Source organism: Balaenoptera borealis (assembly GCF_965194805.1).
Source record: "Balaenoptera borealis genome assembly, chromosome: 15".
Taxonomy (NCBI): Eukaryota; Metazoa; Chordata; class Mammalia; order Artiodactyla; family Balaenopteridae; genus Balaenoptera; species Balaenoptera borealis.
The window spans coordinates 72,765,435-72,785,844 of record NC_138871.1 but is presented as its reverse complement, the minus strand read 5'-3'; the positions used below and the strand labels follow the sequence as shown (position 1 = coordinate 72,785,844).

At 34.9% G+C, this 20,410-nt stretch overlaps 1 protein-coding gene across 12 annotated transcripts in view; it reads left to right on the top strand.

Moving 5' to 3' along the window:
• Window positions 1-20,410, top strand: part of NCOA1 (nuclear receptor coactivator 1) — a 259,310-nt gene that overhangs the window by 188,535 nt on the left and 50,365 nt on the right. For all 12 annotated transcript variants that reach the window (XR_014234946.1, XM_082357422.1, XM_082357413.1 and 9 more), the window contains 5 exons: window positions 3,929-4,076; window positions 5,384-6,704; window positions 9,548-9,728; window positions 18,328-18,445; window positions 19,712-19,880. Coding sequence is in view for 11 of the 12 variants with exons in the window: in XM_082357422.1 (XP_082213548.1) it covers window positions 3,929-4,076; window positions 5,384-6,704; window positions 9,548-9,728; window positions 18,328-18,445; window positions 19,712-19,880 (1,937 nt within the window). In the remaining variant the exon portion in view is untranslated. The remainder of the gene's footprint in view (window positions 1-3,928; window positions 4,077-5,383; window positions 6,705-9,547; window positions 9,729-18,327; window positions 18,446-19,711; window positions 19,881-20,410) is intronic.

Sequence of the window (20,410 nt, the reverse complement as noted above, 5' to 3'; positions counted from 1 at the left end):
ACATATTTAAGGTATTTAAGTTTCTGGGAAGTTCTACAATAAAGGTTCATGTTTGACTTTGTTACCCAGACTTATTTTTCCTCAGAATACTTCTTCCTGTAGCACATCTATTAGCACTTAAGGAGAGTAGTAGTCATGGGAAATGTTGGGCTAGATAGCCTAGAAAAGTTTTATGAAAGTTCTATTTACCTATTAACAGTAATGTAATGTAATGGATCGTTTCTTCTCTTTGAAAGATATCCATGATACATTGTTACATTAAAAAGTAGGCTAAGAAAGCATGGCATATATAGCAAGATCTCATTCTTGTATATCTATTTATCCAATAATAGAAGGCTAACAAAATGTTAACAGTGGTTATCTCTGAGTGATGGGATTATACAAGTTTATCTTTACTTACTCTTCGTTCATTTCTCTAGTAACTTTATAATCACAAAATAAAGTTATTTTCATTAAAAAAATCATGAGACAGTTGGAAGGAGTTTGTAGTATCAATAAGTTTGGAAATGTTGCTATAAAACGTAAGTTCCCATATGAATGATTAACCAGAATGTCCATGTTCTGTATAACAGAGTTAACTGAAAATCTTTTTTTTTGTCTAACTTTATTAAAAATATTTAAAATATGAGTTTATTTTCCTTTTTTAGAAATTTCGGTATACTGAATAGAGTTTACACATTGGTGACTGAAAATCTTAGAGCATCTAGGGGTAATTTTTTTTCTTTATCTTAGTAACTATTTTTAAATTGCATTTTTTCTGCATATATCTAGGGAAATATCAAAAAGAAAGAGAAATCTCTGCCAGCATTGATCTGTAGTACCCTGCCATACGTTTTAAACCTGCCCAGTTGGTTAACATCAGTAAGGCATGCTTGTTGAGGTTATCTCAGCACCAAATTAGGTGGAGTCAAAAACCCAAATAGCTCTACTTCTATAGCTGCTATGACCAGAGAAAACGGTTTCCTTTGCTCTGTTTCCTGGCTCTGTTGAGGCCTACTCTGGGGGGACAAAAGCAAAAACGATTGCCATTTTAAAGGTTCTTTGAAGAGTTTCTGGGTGGCAATAATACCACATCAATAACATCCCTCCTCACTAAGTGTTCTAAAAATTTTAGAAATGTACACAGGAGTCAGAGATCAAAACCTGGCAAAACTAAATCAGGAAACAAAACCTGGTAAAACTAAATCAAAAAACAAGGTCAGGACCTGTGATCAAATGAAATTCCAAATAGTTTTGTTCAGGCACAGATCTTTCTTATGGGGAAAATTTGGTGTGTAGAACAGACGTTTAACCAACCAGTTCTGTAAAGAATTATGGCTCCCATACTCATGTCTTAATTCAGAATATTAGATTGTTATATAGGGTTGAAGCTATTAGTATAAATGGTATCTTGGAATTGGCTGAATGTGAGTGAGTATGACTCAGGACATAGGTACTTTGGAAGCTGCTTATTTGTAGTTTGTTTTTTCTTTGGTATTTATTCAGGAAATATTCATTCAGTACCTGCTATGTACCAGGTTCCATGCTAGATATTATCTCACAATAAACTGGCTCCATTTTAGTGACAATGGGCAAAGGTTAATTTGCATTATTAAGTCCTAAACTTGTAAATGACGAAGTCAGAGTTCAAACCTAAATCTGATTCCTAGGCTTTTATTCTTTTCATTGACCTGTGCTGCCTTCCTTGTGCTGAGTCTTATTCCACACCTTATTATCCAAAATAAATAATCTAACTTCAAAACTTAAAGTTAATAATTTCCTGTATTAAGTTAGAAGAGATTCCCCAATTTTGGAATTTTCACTAGTTTAGATGTAGTCCTCCAAGTTAAGGCAGCATAATTACCACAGGACTATTGATGGTTCTGTAATCCGCAGTATCTTAATATTCCCATGTTAGCCTGAGTTTCTAGTTCTTTCTCACTTTAAAAGCATCGTACAATTTCAATGGAGAGTGGAAAATAAGAATGGGACACAGTACTAGCCCTTACGTTTATTCTACCTGAAGAAGAAAAATAAGTGTATAAAAGGTTTTCTACCTCCTATTCAAAGAGATATAGAAGAAATGTTTATGAAACAATGAAAAATAAGATTGGAAATGCAAAATGAAATCAGATTATATGGAGCTGTACTGTCCAATATGGTAGCCACTAGCCACATGCAGCTATTGAGTACTTGAAATGTGGCTAGTGAGACTAAGGCACTGAATTTTAAATTTCTTTTAATTTTAAATTGCATTTGTCACATTAATTTGCCACATTATGAAAGTGGCTGATGACTACCATATTGGACAGTCAGCTCAGTGGTGAAGAGCCAGAGAATGTTTTCCAGCAGAATGATCCTAAAGTGCAATAAAGTGTGATGAAAAAATAGACAAAATGGCATAAGCAAAATAACATGAAATATATTCTGTGTCTTATCTGGCCATTTATGTATCTGTAGCTTTCTCATTATCCCAGGTTAATAATTATCTTAAAGTGCCACTTTTTTGTTGTAGTTGTGTTTTCTAAAATATATTATCAGAAGATATTAACAGTTGGGAATTGTTAATATTTTTTTAAGGTTTTGTCAGAGCAAACATTTAACTTATATCCTTACACAGAAATTATCGGTTTTCATTAAAGACGTTTTCATCATTTATTATTTCACTAGATACTAAATTTCTCCATGTGTTATATATTTGGTAAATGTGCCAGTGATTTGGCTGAAATTGCCAGATGGGTAAGGAATCCTTGAAATTAACTTTATATCCTGGTTTTGGTACTTTGGGAGATTTATGTATGGCATAGATTTACAGCAGATTATGCCCTCTTCAGTTTATATGGTATACCCATGGCAATAAAGTAGAGCCTGCCTTCTCTTTACTTAAAGTAATATGTAGCTTCAAAAATTATTTATCAGTTGGTCATTTTGTCTTTCTCATATGTCTTTAAAGTGTGACTGAAGCCCTTTCTGAAATGTCTTTGAAAAATAGGACTAACGTTTATTACAGGCTAAATTATAATAGTCATTTGTGGTAGTAACCCTTGTATTTCAGTGGATATGATTTTTAACCTTGGTATAGCTGAGTCTACCTATTAAATCTTTCTTAAAAAAGAATTCTATTGTATTACTGAAACATCAATGACATTTTCTTACTTAGTAGTCTGGTATAGCCTTTACATATTTCATAAATATTTACCAGTAGAGTTAGAATTTTATCTGTTGTTAATAAAACTTTAAGACAAAAGTAAATCGTGTTGTTTATACAGTGATTTGACTGCCTTAACCTAGTTTTTATTTTATATTAGTAATCAGTGGCTTTATCTTAATTTGCTTACTAAATTAATTCAAACATCAAAAATAATATATATGACTATAATAATTTGACAAGTGGGGACCTTATCGATTCACATTCCTGAGTGAAAAATTAAATTTGAATTTCAGTTAAAGAGCTCTGCAAACTAATCAAAACTTAGAGGATGAATTTTATAGTATATTAATGACATCTCAATAAAGCTGTTTTTAAAAATCAGCCAGCCAAAGGTGGGGGGAGAGCTTGTTAGAGATAATACTGAGAATGAGAGGGGAGAAAATTACTTCTTGGTATTTTTAATGAACCCTTAATAAATTTAAGGAGCTGCCCCATTATAGGGAAAGATTAAGGTTGATTTTTTTGTGGTTTGTGGTTTCTTCATAATCATAACTTCTGTGAGGAGGCACCCATTCAAGTAGGACTAAATTAAAACTTGTCATCAGATTGTATATTTCACCCAGAATCATTTTCCCCCCTCAGATATCTGCTTTATCTGACTGTATTTTGAGTCTGAGCAGACAGCAGTTGGAAGGGCATTTAAATGAAGTTCTAGGTAGAAATAAGGCTTGGTAACTCTCCTTTGCCCAAAGTATAAGTGTCAGAATTTTAACTAGGTTTCTCTTTTGTTTGAAACAGTGATGACTCGTGGCACTGCCTCCAGCCCATCCTATAGATTCATATTGAATGATGGGACAATGCTTAGCGCCCACACCAAGTGTAAACTTTGCTACCCTCAAAGTCCAGACATGCAACCTTTCATCATGGGAATTCATATCATCGACAGGTACTACTTATTTGGAGAGCTTCATATGAAATAAGTCAGTTCACATATCTCTTCTTAGAGAAAAATGTTTTATATTCTTGATGGCGAGAAAACAAATTTTAAATTAGGCATTAAACTAACATGATGAGTATATAGTTAATATATCCATACTGAGTTTTATAGTTCTGTCGCCTAACAATAGCTTTGTTGTTTAAAAAGGGAGACAGGAAAGGTGTGGCTGAATATATGCTTAAGGAATAAAAACCAAAAACGTGGCTAAGAATTTCCAACTTTCCGTATGTGAACTTATGGTCTTATAAAAGATTTGAGTTTATTAGTACTGTTATTTTTTAATTTTAAAAGTGCTTTATTTTCATTAGGGCAAAACTCAGTGGCTCCTGAGTTCAAGTTGACAGTTTATCAAACTACAAATTATTAAACTATCCACTTGAGATTTTTTGAATGTCATTGCCTCTAATTTGTTCTCCTCTCAAAATATGTTTTGCACTATTATATATGGTAAATTCATGAAACCATTCTTTTATCCTATGAATTATTCAAAATCCTACATTTACAACTATTTAAAATTTAGCATTAAACAAAAGCAAAGACATTTTCCCTCACTTCATCTTTCTCTCATCTGATATATTTGCTTATGGGAACATGGTAATACCAGTCACAAATCTGTTGTCGTAATTATGGATTTGAGTAAAGAACTTGATGAAAATCTGAATTCAGTATTCTGCATTTTCTAATTTTAGTTTAATTTATGCTTGTGAGTGGAATTAGCACAGTTCTTTTTTTCATATTGTGATTTCTCTTTCAGAACATCTGCTATGTCTGCATGTCACCCTTTTTAATTTTTACATCAGTGACACAGTATTTTCCTTACCCAGTCTTCCTCTTTGGAGTTGAAATACTTAAAAGCTGTAACAAGGGAGTCATAAATAAATACTTTGTAACCAGAGAGGTGTGGAAAGTTTCTCTTTTAACTAAAAGTCTTATGTAGTGTTAATTATTTATATGAAATTTTGAAAAGTTTAGAAGTACATATATTGGATTTTTTTCCAAGGCCAAGAAAGGTTTCTCTCCCATTTAACTGAAACCATTATCATATTTACAGGGTCTTAAGCACTATTGCCTATTAAGTGATGCTAATATTTCACAGTAGTACTAACAGTCCACTGCTTTTCTTAAAGTGATACAGAAGCTTTTTACTTGATAGTTTGCTATATTAGTGAGATTAATGGTCTTGTTTTATAATATTCATCATAAAAATATTATAATGGAAAACAGTGAAGATCTTTGAATGTCTTTTCCTCCTCTAGGGAACACAGTGGTCTTTCTCCTCAAGATGACACTAATCCTGGAATGTCAATTCCCCGGGTAAACCCTTCCGTCAATCCTAGTATCTCTCCAGCTCACGGCGCGGCCCGTTCAGCTACATTGCCACCATCCAACAACAACGTGGTATCCACCAGAGTAAACCGCCAACAGAGCTCAGACCTTCATAGCAGCAGTCACAGTAATTCAAGCAACAGCCAAGGGAGTTTTGGATGCTCACCTGGAAATCAGATTGTAGCCAGTGTTGCCTTAAACCAGGGACAGGCCAGTTCCCAGAGCACTAATCCCTCTTTAAACCTCAATAATTCTCCTATGGAAGGTACAGGAATATCCCTTGCACAGTTCATGTCTCCAAGGAGACAAGTTAGTTCTGGATTGGCAACAAGGCCCAGGATGCCAAACAATTCATTTCCTCCTAATATTCCGACATTAAGCTCCCCTGTTAGCATGACAAGTACTGCCTGTAATAATAGTAACCGATCTTATTCAAACATCCCAGTAACACCTTTACAGAGTATGAATGAAGGACCCAATAACTCTGTTGGCTTCTCTGCCAGTTCTCCAGTCCTCAGGCAGATGAGCTCACAGAATTCACCTAACAGATTAAATATACAGCCAGCAAAAGCTGAATCCAAAGATAATAAAGAGATCGCGACCATTTTAAATGAAATGATTCAGTCTGACAACAGCTCTAATGATGGCAAACCTCTGGATTCTGGACTTCTGCATAACAGTGACAGACTCTCAGATGGAGACAATAAATACTCTCAAACCAGTCACAAACTAGTGCAGCTTTTGACAACAACTGCAGAGCAGCAGTTACGGCATGCTGATATAGACACAAGTTGCAAAGAGGTACTGTCTTGCACAGGCACTCCCAGCTCTGCCTCTGCTAGCTCTTCAAGTGGTTCTTGCCCTTCCTCTCATAGCTCACTGACAGAGCGGCACAAAATCCTACACCGGCTCTTACAGGAGGGTAGCCCCTCGGATATCACAACTTTGTCTGTGGAGCCTGATAAAAAGGACAGTGCATCTACTTCTGTGGCAGTGACTGGACAGGTACAAGGGAACTCCAGTATAAAGCTGGAACTGGATGCTTCAAAGAAAAAAGAATCAAAAGACCATCAGCTCCTACGCTACCTTTTAGATAAAGATGAGAAAGATTTAAGATCCACTCCAAACCTGAGCCTGGATGATGTAAAGGTGAAGGTGGAAAAGAAAGAACAGATGGATCCTTGTAACACAAATCCAGCCCCAATGACCAAACCTGCTCCTGAGGAAATTAAACTGGAGTCACAGAGCCAGGTAGGTAATTCCTTGCTTCACAGAATGAACATTCCTAGTTATTTTTTTATTTTCATTTATTTTATTCCATCCATAGACCGTATTTGGATTCAGGCTATGTTTTGCCCTATCCCTTGGGCATATATTAAAAGGTTAGTTTCGATGGTTGAAAAATTACAGGGCCCTGAAAAGTTCTCTTTGGAACCTTGGAGGGCAACAATATTAATGTGGCATTCTAAGAAAGTAGTTGTTTCTTTCTTCCTATAAAATCAGAGTTCACATCTTTGGAGGTTTAAAAAAATACCTTACTTGCCCCCTCCTCCCATCTTCCCACCTATTAAATCCAACTCTTTCAGAATAGAACCTAGAAACCGGTATTTTAAAGACACTCCCCAGAGAACTCTGATATGTAACTACGTTTGGGAACCTCTGATGTAAATGAAATGAGAGAGAAATGTGAGGAGGTGAACAAAGCTGCCTAGTCTGGCTTGCTTTGCTATTTAATTTCCTTTGAAGCATTTTTAAAAGTCTTTTTCCTTCTCATCTGATTCTAACTGCCCTCAATCCACAACCCCCATCAGAATAGGGACTTTGAGTATTCCGGATAGCAGGGTATATGACATGCCCTGAAACAGAAGTAAATAAAAATAAACCTTTGCATAAATTGTTATGGATCAGGAACCTCTGTGTTGAGGCTGGGGTAGGGGTGGAGTGAAAAGTAATAGGCAGCTTCATTTATTGAATAATTGCTGTGGACTCTGAAGGAATTTAAGAAAAAAAGAAAATGTGATTCCTCCCTGCTAGGAGCTTACACATTATTTAGATAGAATATAGACATACGTGAAATAGCTGAAAATGTATTCACATAACAGTTTATTAATAAGACTCTTCATTGTGAAACAAGATTCACACTTAGTACGTATAGGTCCTACAGTTTCTTGAGTCAGCTTTATTTTCTGCCCTCATCTCACAGAAGTCTCTCTCTTCCCTCAGGCATACTGCATTCTAGGCACATGGAAGCCCTTGCCACTCCTGGGATAAGCCATGTCTCTTCTAAGCATCTTCTGCCTTGCTCTCCTTTCTATGTCTGCTGAACTTCTACTCATCCTTCACAAACAATTCAGACATCATTTCTGTAAAGCCTTCCCCAGTAGCCTTAGTTAAACATTCCCTTCCTCTCCACTCTCATAGTTCTCTGTATTGTCTCTATTGACTATAACACTATTTGGGTTATTTCTTTACCTGTGTGGTCTTTGAGAAGGCTGTCTCTTGGTACAACTAAACTAGTGCTGTGTTTCTAAGCTGAAAAACAGCTTTAAATAATAACTATGTTAAAACTCTCATGCTTTAAAATTAACTTTAAAAGTAACAGCTTTATAAGAAAATACCATTGTGTACAATCTTGGCACATCTGTTTTAGTGCACATGTACATGCATTTCTGCTGAGTTTATACCTGGGAGTGGAATTGCAAGATCGTAAAATATGTATGTGTTCATCTTTAGTAGATAATGCCAGTTTTCCTAGTGTGTGAGAATTCCTTCTAGTTGTTCCATGTCCTTGTTAATACTTGCTGTTGTCAATCTTTTAAATTTTAGCTGTTCTGGGGTCTGTGTAGTGATATTTCGTAGTTTTAATTTGCCTTTCCCTGGTAAACATTTATTGGTCATTTGGATATCTTCTTTTGTAAATAGCCTGTTCAAGTGTTTTGCCCATTTTCCCAATGTTATATTTTTCCTATTGACCTGTAAGAGTTCTTTATGCATTTTGAGTGAGTCCTTTATTGTTTATATATTTGCAGATATCTTCTCTATGCTGTGCCTTGCCTTTTCTTTCTCTTAATGGTGCTTTTTGTTGGAGTGAAGTTCTTCATTTTAACGTAGTCCAATTTGTCAGGTTTTTCCTTTATTGTTAGTACTTTTTGCACATGCCACAAAAGACATGTTCAAAAATAGTCATAGTAGTTTAACTTGTATTAGCCAAAACCCAGAAAAACTCCCAAATCCATTACAGTAGAATTTATAAATATATTGTAGCATATTCATACAGTGAGATACTATTCAGCAACAAAAACAAAGTGATCTACTGCTACTTGCGACAAGGTGTCTAAACTTCAGAAATGTAATGTTAAGTGAAAGAAGCCAGACTTCTAAAAAATACATACATGTAATTCTGTTACACAATCTAGAAGGAAATTTTTGTTGAAGTAAATAATGAAACCCAAACAGGTAGACATTTTATGTTGATGAATTATCTTAAGGTAACCATAGTGGAATAATACTGTGAAATAAAGGTCAGTTTTCTCCTGTGCATAGCCACAGACAGATGTAGGAATTCCCTACCTATGCTAGAAGATATGTTTCTTATTCTAGTAAGTCCTTAAGTGGTAAGTGACCTTTCTGGGATCTTTCAAGCTAATATTTATTAAAAACTTTCCCAAACTTTTAAAAATTATTTTTAAAAACAGTGTATGTTTTGCACCATCATAAAGTAAGCCATTTTATAAAATTTTGAAAAATATGACAGAAGATAATCACCCATGATGCTATCGTTGTAACACAGTACTCTTGATATTTCTTTCCAGTTCAGTCTTTTTCCAGTGCATACATTTTATACCGAGATATAGTAGATAAACACTATGTGTATGTTATCTTATATCCTGTAGTATATTAATATCATAAGCGTCCACATTTTGTTCCAGTGTTAGGTCCTGTTATTTCATTGAGACCCCAATCTTTCTTTCTTCTTTCTTCATTCTCTCATAGTCACACTCAATTCATATAGTTTAAAAGAACAACTTGTTTTCTACATTGTTTCAGGTGAGAGTGTAGAATATATTTCCTCTAACTTTGGTTTCCGTTCTTAGTTTACAGCTGACCTTGACCAGTTTGATCAGTTACTACCTACGCTGGAGAAGGCAGCACAGTTGCCAGGCTTATGTGAGACAGAGAGGATGGATGGTGCGGTCACCAGTGTAGCCATCAAATCGGAGATCCTGCCAGCTGCACTTCAGACCACCACTGCCAGACCCACTTCCAGGCTGAATAGTATGTGTTGGGGACAGAACTTCATTTTAAATGTTTAATGATAATATGGATTAGTGCTTTGTCTCTCATCATTATTGCACAGACCTTTTGTTTGTTGAGAGTGAAATATCTTTTCATTAATGCCACTCTTAGTAATACACAGTTACTTTCAGACATATGAACTTCACTCATCCTGTCTATTTTAAGTTATAGTATAACCTCTACTTTTTTGTAATTGATGTTAAGGTGAGTAGTTGATGTTAAGGAGAGCAATTTTGTGTTCTTACCCAAAACATTCCATAGTAGGACTTTCAGAAATATAATATTGGATCAGATTATGTTTCCCAAAGGGTCTTCCTTGAACACTAGTCCTATGAAAAAAAGGATTTTGTGCTAACATACACTGGGCAAATGCTACGTGACATATACACCATTCCTCTGTTAAAATTCCACAGTGCATATTAAAGGTTTTAGGAAGTCCTGTGTTAGATGAACTAGTTTATATATTTTAAAAATTGTTTTGCTTTATCTTTGTGCCAGTTTATTGTTTTTTAATTTAAAACAAAATTTTATACAATTTTTAAAGTTTACACTCCATTTACAATTATTACAGAATATTGACTATATTCCCCATGTTGTACAATACATCCTTGTAGCCTGTCTTACAAGTTAAATTTAAATTTAATTTAAAGATTTCTTTAACCCAGCATTTGCCAAACTTTTCTTGATTATGGAATTCCTTTTCTCAAGTAATACATATTACCCCACAGAATGAGTTTTTCATGGGGCACTGTTTAGGAGACATCTATGTTGAAATAGGTCATGACTCCTCTAGCGCATGTTAGCATTCTCCTACTTAAGAGACACTTTGAATAGTATACTTACAATTCATGAAGATAGTTTTCACCCATCAAATTTTGAAGTTGAAAAAAATAGTGGTGATAATTCCATTGTGTGACCTTGAAAGTAAAGGAAACTAACCAGCTCACTTTCAAAATTTGCCTGTCCCTCTTCTAATGGGACCAGATGTGGGCCTTGTTTATTTCAGTCTGACTACAGCTTTTAGCTGGCATGACACAATTCCCAAAAGCTTACCAAGATTTCCAGACATCTGGAAAGAAAAATCTCAAGTCATCTCTGACATTTTTGGAAGCAGTTTTTCAGCTGACCAGAACACTAGATGAGAGCAGGAGCCTAGGTTCAAGTCTCATATTTCCCGTTTATTAACGGTAATACCTTAAGCACATGAATTTTCTGAGTCTCATTCTCTTTATCTGCAAAATAAGAATTAGATGAAACAACTTCAGAAGTCTTCTAATTGAAATAGAGATTCCAGACTCTGGGATATCCGGCACAGTTGGGGAAACAATGAGGTGTAAGTCTAAGAGGAGATAAAATGAAAGTCTGCATGTTGATTGGTTTCATCCTCGTCCTTCCCCTTCCAATGTGGGAGACTGGAGGGGTTATCTCAGGAGATACCAAATGGCCAGAAAGAAGATGTCCGGATATTGGTATGTATGGGGAAATCCCTAAAGTGCAAAGGTCATGCTACCATCTAAGCATCCAACAGTGAAGGCTACCAGCAGACACAAGCCTCACACTGAGCCCAACCATTCAGTGTTTTAGAACACTGTATCTGTTTAGAATAGACACAGCCAAAGATAATCAGGACGTTGAGGGAAGTCTGTAACTTGAAAGAGAGCAAACAAAACAAGGTCGAGCTTAACTTTTTCTTCCCTGCTTTCTATATGTCTTTTGGTCTTTTTGTTCTTTCTGACAGCTTTTCTCAGCTTTATTTTCTAATATTTCTCTTGCACTTAAAAAATTTTGGATATCTAATTTCCAAAAATTCTTTCTTGCTTTTTGTCCCTTTTTTTCTTCCCATGTTATTCATGGATGAAATATCTTTTCAAAAATTTTTTAGTCCATACTCTCATTGTATACTTCCTTTGCATACTCTTTTTTTGTTTGTTTGACAGGTCCTAGAAGATATACTTCAGCGAACAGGGAGAAAACCAAAAAAGAAAAACTTACAGGGTCCAGGGGAAACAGGATCTGAAGGGAAGTCCAGGAATGATGAGCAAGATTAGAGAACAACCAGTGTTGATTGGAGCAGGGGGCCTGAGTCCTCTGGAAAGGCAGCCTCCAAGGGAGAAATTACATTTATCTCTTTGAGTTTATAGGAAATATTAATGATAGATTTATGTCAATAATGTTGAAGCATCCAAAAATTTCTCCTAGAAAAGCAGGAAAATGAAAAAAAATAAGATAATTGTTAACTCCAGAAAAAAGAAATCATGATATAAGAAAGGATGTTTGAACATAGTACACGACATGCCTTAGCAGTGAGTAATATTTGTGTAGTCGTAAGAATCTAAATATTAACTTTTTATTTTATAAAGAACTGTGATCTCTGTTAGGGAATTGAGGGCACAGGAGGTAATAAGAGAGGTGATGTGAGAGAACTAAAACCCCATCTATCATGATGGGGAGTCAGAAATCTAAAATGGAGATATTTTAGAAATAATTAGGCAAATGCTAAAGAAAACAGCTACACAAGTTGTGAATGGTTGCCTCTGTTGAAAGGGAAATAATTAAAGGATCGGAAGGGGCAAGACAGGAAACTGCTTTTATTCATAATAGGCCTTTTGGTCCTGATTTTTAAATTTATGTATATGTGTTAATTTGATGAAAATTAAAGTTAATAAAAATAGAAGGGGGACTTCCCTGGTGGTGCAGTGGTTAAGAATCTGCCTGCCAATGCAGGGCACATGGGTTCAAGCCCTGGTCTGGGAAGATCCCACATGCCGCGGAGCTACTAAGCCCGTGCGCCACAACTACTGAGCCTGCACTCTAGAGCCCGCGAGCCACAACTACTGAGCCTGTGTGCCACAACTACTGAAGCCTGTGCACCTAGAACCTATGCTCCGCAACACGAGAAGCCACCACAGTGAGAAGCCCACGCACCTCTAAGAAGAGTAGCCCCTGCTCACTGCAACTAGAGAAGGCCGCGTGCAGCAAGACCCAACGCAGCCAAAAATAAATAAATTAATTAATTAATTTTAAAAAAATAGAAGGTGTCTTCTAGCTCTACAAGTCTGTGAAAGTAGAGTGTTTTTCATTCATAATCTGTCTTGAGGCAAATAGCTCTTTTTTCTTTCTTGAGATTTCCTTCCCTGAATACAGCTCCATGTATAAGAGTTTGTAAATAGGCCAGAATTTGTTAAACCCTGTGCTGTAGTATTGCTGAAGGCCAGAAGCATAGAGGGGAAGAAATTGAGGTAAATGAGGGGAGGGTGATAGCTGCAGACAGTGTTTACAAAGTTTCCATACCGACAAGAAAAAAGGTTTCAAGAGGCATAAGGCTAAGGAGACAAGTTGGACAGGAGAAAGGAAAAGATAACAAAAGACTGGAGAAGGAAAAAGAAAGAAAAAAAGATGAGGACAAAAATACGATAGCTTATAAAGGGAAGAGAACAGCCTCTGATTCTCTGCCCCCTCTAGCCTCTACGCTGCCCACCACTACCTTTCACTAGAGCCAGAGTCCATTATCCAGTAGCTGATTCCATGTCTTAACCTTGTGTCCAAAGGTCTCACATAGGACAGTTTAATTATCATAGTATTTCACCACCTGAGATATACCTATTAGAACTTCTGGATCTATCTGCCATGTCACTTATCTTTTCTGTCATACTTTGCACTGTATTCTGAGAGAGTCTCTGGGCCAGATTTTCTGGATCAAAGCTGAATCTTCAACCATATCCATTCTGCTCTTCAGTCAATCTATTGAGTTCTTTTATTTGTGGCGATCACGTTTTTAGAAATTTTTTTTCATAGAAGTCTATTACCATTTATGTATATGATAGACTTTTAAATCTGTGTGATGATAAATTTAGCATATTACTTTAGGGCTCATCTATTTTCTGTAACAACCCTTTTTCCTTCAAAGTTTCTTTCTTTCTTTGTCAAATTTGCTATCTTTCTTTTCTGCTGTTGACTTTTCTTGAATGTTTGGTAAATCAGGGCTGTCTGTCCATATATACTGAAAAAGACCTAGAATGAAACATCTTGGTAGCTAGAGTGTTTCTTTAGCTAAAGTGAGAGGCCTTTTGCTCTGGCAGTGAATGTAGGTTCTGATTATAGAGGCCCTGATTCTTAGTTGTCGTTGTGAAGGAGTGGGGGTTGGTGATGGGGAAATCCCTTGTGGCAGCCCTCACACCCACTTTGGGAGATTCCCTGGGCAGAACTCCCACACTGAGTCATGTACTCACCACTTTAATCCCATGGGCAGACGCCAGAGTCAGCTGCACTCAGAGCAGGGCCTGGTGACAGCTGTTCAGTTGTCCTTTAATTATCCCAGCAATCACCCATGGCCTGTTCCTTTACCCGCTCGAATGACCACTGAACCTGGAGTTGTTCTAGTGTTCTTCTGAGAAAAACCCCCTTTTTGGAAAATCTCCTCTTTGTCCTGATGTAAGGTTTTTAGTTTAGGTCAATTTCACCATCAGTTTTATCTTTCCATCTGTTTTATCTTTCAGAAATTCTTCATTGTTCTAGTCAGCTGCCATGCTGCTTCTTTTGCCTCTCCTTCAGCTGTAGATTTGTTTTCCCCTTTTAATTTCTTTTGTTTCAGTGATAATTTTATACATCAAATAAAATATAGATGATATATTTTACATTGAACCAGAAATTTTCCTTAGGTCTATTTACATATGAGGAAACTAAGGTCATAAGTTCCAGAGAAAGAAAAGAAAACACACACAAACAAAAACTTGCCCAAAGTTATCCAGTTAGTATATGCAGAACCAGGATTTAAATTTCAGTCTGCCTGGTTTCAAAACACATTGTTTATATGCACACACACACCCATGCAGTGTGACCAAGTGATTTAAATAATTTTGTTAGACATGTACTACAAGAGCACATCAAGAGACAACTTAGGAGGATGTTGATCAAAATATACATAATGTGCTTTCTTGGCAGTACCTTCAGAACCTCTACTATGTCCTTTTGACCATCTTTAAATTTCTATCCCTTGAGGGTGGATTTGACTTTTGAAGTTTTGTGAAGTTATTTGGAGCCAAATTTGTTGATCTGAAAAGAATAATACTTTTTAAAACATCAGAACCAAAATTAGATGTAGTTATAAGGAGTCGTATTTTCTTGAAGGACTTGTATACTGGTTAAGACAGTTCTAGAAGAATTCCAAAAATATTTGAACATTGGCAACATCACTAAAGTAAGGAATGACCTACTGAGGTGCTTGTTTTTATGTTCTATGAACATACAGATTCTGAGATGATTATTTTTAAAATATTATTAATCTGTAGTACATTAATAGTGTTCATAACTCTAAAAATAAATGTTTCACATAAAATATTTTCAGTACTTAAAAACTCCATTTTTAGTTCCCTGTTTCTGAGGTTGTGTTTAGTGTGTTGTGGCTATCGGTAGGCATTTTGCTAGTATAAAACTATAATGAATAATCTTATGTAGAGATAGTTGACCACATTTGAGAGTATATCTGAAATATAAATTCTGAACAGAATTGCTGGGTCAAAGGGTAGACAGATTTTGCCAAATGGCCTTTCTTATGCCAGTTTACACTCTAACTGATAATGTTCCTCTTTCTACACATCCTTTCTAATAAGTTGAATTATGCACTTTCTCATCTTTGCCAATTTGATGTGTTTTTTTTTTAAGTATCTCAATGTAGTTTTAATCTGTATTTCTTTTATTGTGAATTAGGTTGATCATTTTTCAATGATTTCATGTGACCTGTTTATATTCTCTGACCATATATCTATTGGGTTATTCAGTTTTTATCTTATTGATTTATAGTTCTTTTTGTATAGTAGAGAAATTAGTCAAATAAAACATTGTAACTGCTGTGCATAGTTAACAGCCAAATGTAACACAAAACTGAACCAGAAGTCTCTTTACCAACAGCTGAAGAAAATTAACTGTGAACATCACAATCACTAAATGCTGAATCAACTCTTAGTGGAGTAAAGTGTGCAAAAGCCACTCTCTTGATTAGACAATGCTTTCTACTTTGCAGAAGTTTTTAAATTTTTTAATAATATAAGTTTTTTAAGCTGGAATCACTGTGGCTCATGGGGATATAAAGTTTTCTTTTAACCATGTTTAAAATGGAGAAAATATGATGTTGAGCCCTTTGCTCAGATGATTAAAAAAAAAAACAAAACCATTAATAGCTTGATCAAGAATCGCTAAGAGCTTGTTTTCTACCCCCGCTTCAGCTGCGTCTCTCCAACAGAGACTAGTAAATGCAGTAATGCGTCCCTTTAAAAATTACTATGCCTGTCTTGTGTAACATATATACATACTTACTCATGTTTGCAATAGAGACACAAACATGACCAAAAATAGTAGGTTTATTCCCTGGACAAAGAGAGATAAAGTGTGTATTTCGTAAAACATTCCAGCAAATCCTCGAATTTTTTTATGTAAGTGCGTTTCTAAAGGAAGTCCTAAAGGTTGAAGTGACTTTTAGAATAAAAACCAACTTCTTTTAAGCATACAGCCTATGCAAACAAAGCTTTTAATTGAATCAGTGATTGATTTCTTTGGATTTTCCTCCCCTTTTCACCAGATTTAGCATGTGAATCTTACTTTATTTTGAAAATATTTTATCCAACTTGTTTTCTTAACCTTTTTTCCCATCAAGACTACTAAAATGAGATACTGTGTCCTATTACTGAGTCAAATAAACTATCCTGTAATACTAAGTATTGATGGTAGACAGCCATATAAATTTTCTTTGACTCTTAAATATAATTATTTTGTTTAGGTTAGATTTCTAAAATGGAATAAGATTGAAAAATTAATGTGTGGAACAGAGCAATGAGACAGCTTTAGATAATCTTTGACCAACTTCCTGATTGAAGTAATGAGAGGAATTAAGTGATTACTTTCCTATCACCATTTATTGTTGTTGTTTGGTGTTTTTTGTTTGCTTTGTTTTTTGCTTTTTTTTTTTTTCCAGAATCCTTTAGAATTTGATTTCTCTATCATTTGTCATGATAAAGAAGACAAGTTTAATTGCAGGCTATAATTCTTTGCATGTAGAAGTGAATGTGCTTTTATATGGACTCCTATATTTCATTCATACTAAATATTGAGTATATTTCACATAAAAGTGAGCCTAACATGTTTTGTGTAGTTAATAATGATCAGTATCCAGCATTAAATAAATTTGGGGAGCATCCTTAAATCTACTTATTCTCCATTCATTAGAATGAGGAATTCTACCTAATTATGTTTTTTCTTAAGCCACCAATGCTTTCTTAGTTTTTGTTTTTGTTTTTAGTTTGCTAGGGCTGCCATAATAATAAAATACCACAGACCAGTGGTATTTTATTGCCAGAAATTTATTTTCTCACAATCTGAAGGCTCGAAGTCCAAGGTTAGGGGGTTAGCAGGTTTGGTGTCTTCTGAGGCCTCTCTCACTAGCTTGCGGATGGCTTCCTTCTTACTATGTCCTCATGGCCGTCCCTCTGTCTGTGTTGTCTGTGTCCTAATCACCTCTTCTTTTAAGAACACCAGTCATATTAAATTAGAGCCCACCCTAACGACTCTATTTTAACTTAGTCACTTCACGCAAAGCCCTGTCCCCAAATACAGTCATATTCTGAAGTACTAGAGGTTAAGGCTTCAACCTATGAATTTTGTTCTCTTTAGAGATTACAAATAACCATGAGAAATACTAAAAGAAAATAAAGTAATCCTTAATCTCACAACCTAAAATCTACCAAGGATATATAGCCTACCAGCATTTTTTCTATTAATATATATGAAATAGCTTATAAAAACAGAATCATCCTGAACATAATGTCTTGGATTATACTTTTTTTCTTTTTCATTTATCAGCATGTTGTAAATATCTATACCATAATTCATTAATCAATCAGCAAGTTTCTGGTATTTAGGTTATTTACAGTTCTTTCCTACTGTAAATAGTACAGAAATAAACCTTTCAAAAAAATTGCCCACACAAAAATATTCTAAAGTGCACAAACTATTTTCTTCTATTACAAGACATAATTCAACCCCTTTTTTCATTCATCACTATAGACATCAATTAATTATACTGTTATTGTACAGCTATATTCTCAGTTAACAACTGTAGAGTTTTGTCCCCAGACTGCAGTGCCCTTTAGTTTCTGTTCCTGCCTTTTATAGAACATATTTTATCTTTTACTTGCAGCTCTCATTTTATGACAGTAACACTGTCCCTACTTATAGCATATTCTAATATGATGTAGACTGAATAAGCAGTTAACCAAATTGTTATGATTGTCTTTAAAATAAATAATTTCAGACAAAGTCCTAAGTGATTCTCTTACGGTAATATATAAAAACTTTTAACATCGGACTGCCTTTGATTCAGAGACCTTTTCTCACTTTCTCATTTACTTATTATGTGGTCACATTCTAGATAATTTAAGTTTCTGAATAGGTGACTTTTGTATCACTGAGGTAGTATTTTATAGGGGAAATCTCACTCTACTGTACAATATATTACTTCTTAAAAGTATTATCATCTTATCTTCCATTGTAATATGTCCTGACTTCTTACCTTTTCTTCTTTAACCAGGATTACCTGAGCTGGAATTGGAAGCAATTGATAACCAGTTTGGACAACCAGGAAGTGGTGATCAGGTTTCATGGACAAATAATACAGTGACAGCTGTAAATCAGAATAAGCCAGAGGAGTGAGTAATACATTTTGTATATTAAGAAGTATCAGATACCAACTTCTACAGCAAAGAACTACTTTTCCCAAACTAGATTCCAGCCTGTATTGGTATTTTGTTAAATATTAATAGAAGTGAAAGTTTAATGAAAAGAAAAGGATGGAGGAGGACACCGAATCAAACAGATTTATTTACTGCATGACTGCAAGGCTAGTGTACATTGTAATTATCAGGAGGCTGATAATAGTATGCAGCTGTTGTTTTATTTTTCATCTCTTACTTTTCTTTGATTGATTACCATAAAATTCCTGGGACCTGTGGATGAATTGGCCTCAGCACAACAACTGTGTTGCTCTTTATTTTGTCCAGCTTTTCTCTTTGTTTGGAGCAAGAGTGGATAAGAAGGGAAGGTACTTTCCACATCTACTCAGTGTCCCATCTTAATTAGAATTTAATTTCTTAATCCACACGGGTAGCTCCATTCCAACACATAGACTATATCTCATATATAGCAACCAAAGGATGAGTAGGTAATATTGAGTGTGGAGCCTTAACTGTGAACTGTAGTCCCATTCACCTTCCCGAAAGAAGAATCCTTATAATTACATTATTATACAAGTAGTATTAGTACTAGTATTATCTTCTATGTATTTCCAAGTTTTATGCATCAGTTGGTATCAGTTTGGATTAGACTACGTATTTCCTACATGTAATCAACAATTTATTGCTTAACACTGAGCATGTTTCATTTTTCTAGTTTGATTTCTTTTGTAAGTGGTAATCATGTCATGTTATCAATATAATTTGATCATCTTTGAAAATTAAGTAATATAATGTGTACTGTTTTGATTATGGTTCAATTATCAATAATTAATGGCACCCATAGAATAAATAGTGTAAATCTTGATATAGACTAAATGATTTTTTTCTGAGTTTTTGGTTGATTTTTATTTTTTACTTCTGTTAAGAATTATTTTCTCTTAACTATGGTTAATTTTTCAGGCTATTTCTGTAAGCTAACATGAAGAATATGGAAACAAAATTCAGTGATTGACAAAATAATGAAAAATATATTCAAGCTACATACCAAACATTCATAAATTTCTGCCCATTAAGTATAGAAAATTTCATTGCATAAGAATTGGTTAAAAAAGCATCTCAACAGAGAATTTCCTAGAACTATATTTGCATATATATGTGTTTGTGTGTGTGTATTTGCATTCTTAAGGTTGAGTACTTATTTGCTATATCAGTCTTAAACTTTCTTATCTTTTGATTCTGCAGCCAGTGCATTAGTTCACAGTTAGATGAGCTTCTCTGTCCACCAACAACAGTCGAAGGAAGAAATGATGAGAAGGCTCTTCTTGAACAGCTGGTATCCTTCCTCAGTGGCAAAGATGAAACTGAGCTAGCTGAACTAGACAGAGCTCTGGGAATTGACAAACTTGTTCAGGTATTTACTAAAGTTGGCATTATTTAAATGATGGAGCCCTGAAAGCTAGAAAATTATTTTTAAGCGAGACTTTTCCATATTACTCTCACTGTGTTTTAGCTGTTTTATAATTTACCCTTGTGAAAGTTATCAAAATATATAATAGTTAAATAATGGGCTTTTTAAACAAAAATATCGTAATAATTAGAATTAGAAATAATTAGAATTAGAGAGTTTTAGGCTTTTACTATGGAACATAATCTTAGAAGCTCCCCCTAGAATAGAATCCATATTTTATATCATCACTTCTTATTTTAGGACTTAATTTGTCCTTCATTCATGCTAGACTTCAACCTATATGTTCCATGACATTCCAACTTCCGGGTTAGCGTTTTTCAGACTTTGTAGTTAAACGATCACTTTAGTGTATCATGACCAGTATTTTTTTTTTTTTAACATCTTTATTAGAGTATAATTGCTTTACAGTGGTGTGTCAGTTTCTGCTTTATAACAAAGTGAATCAGTTATACATATACAAATGTCCCCATATT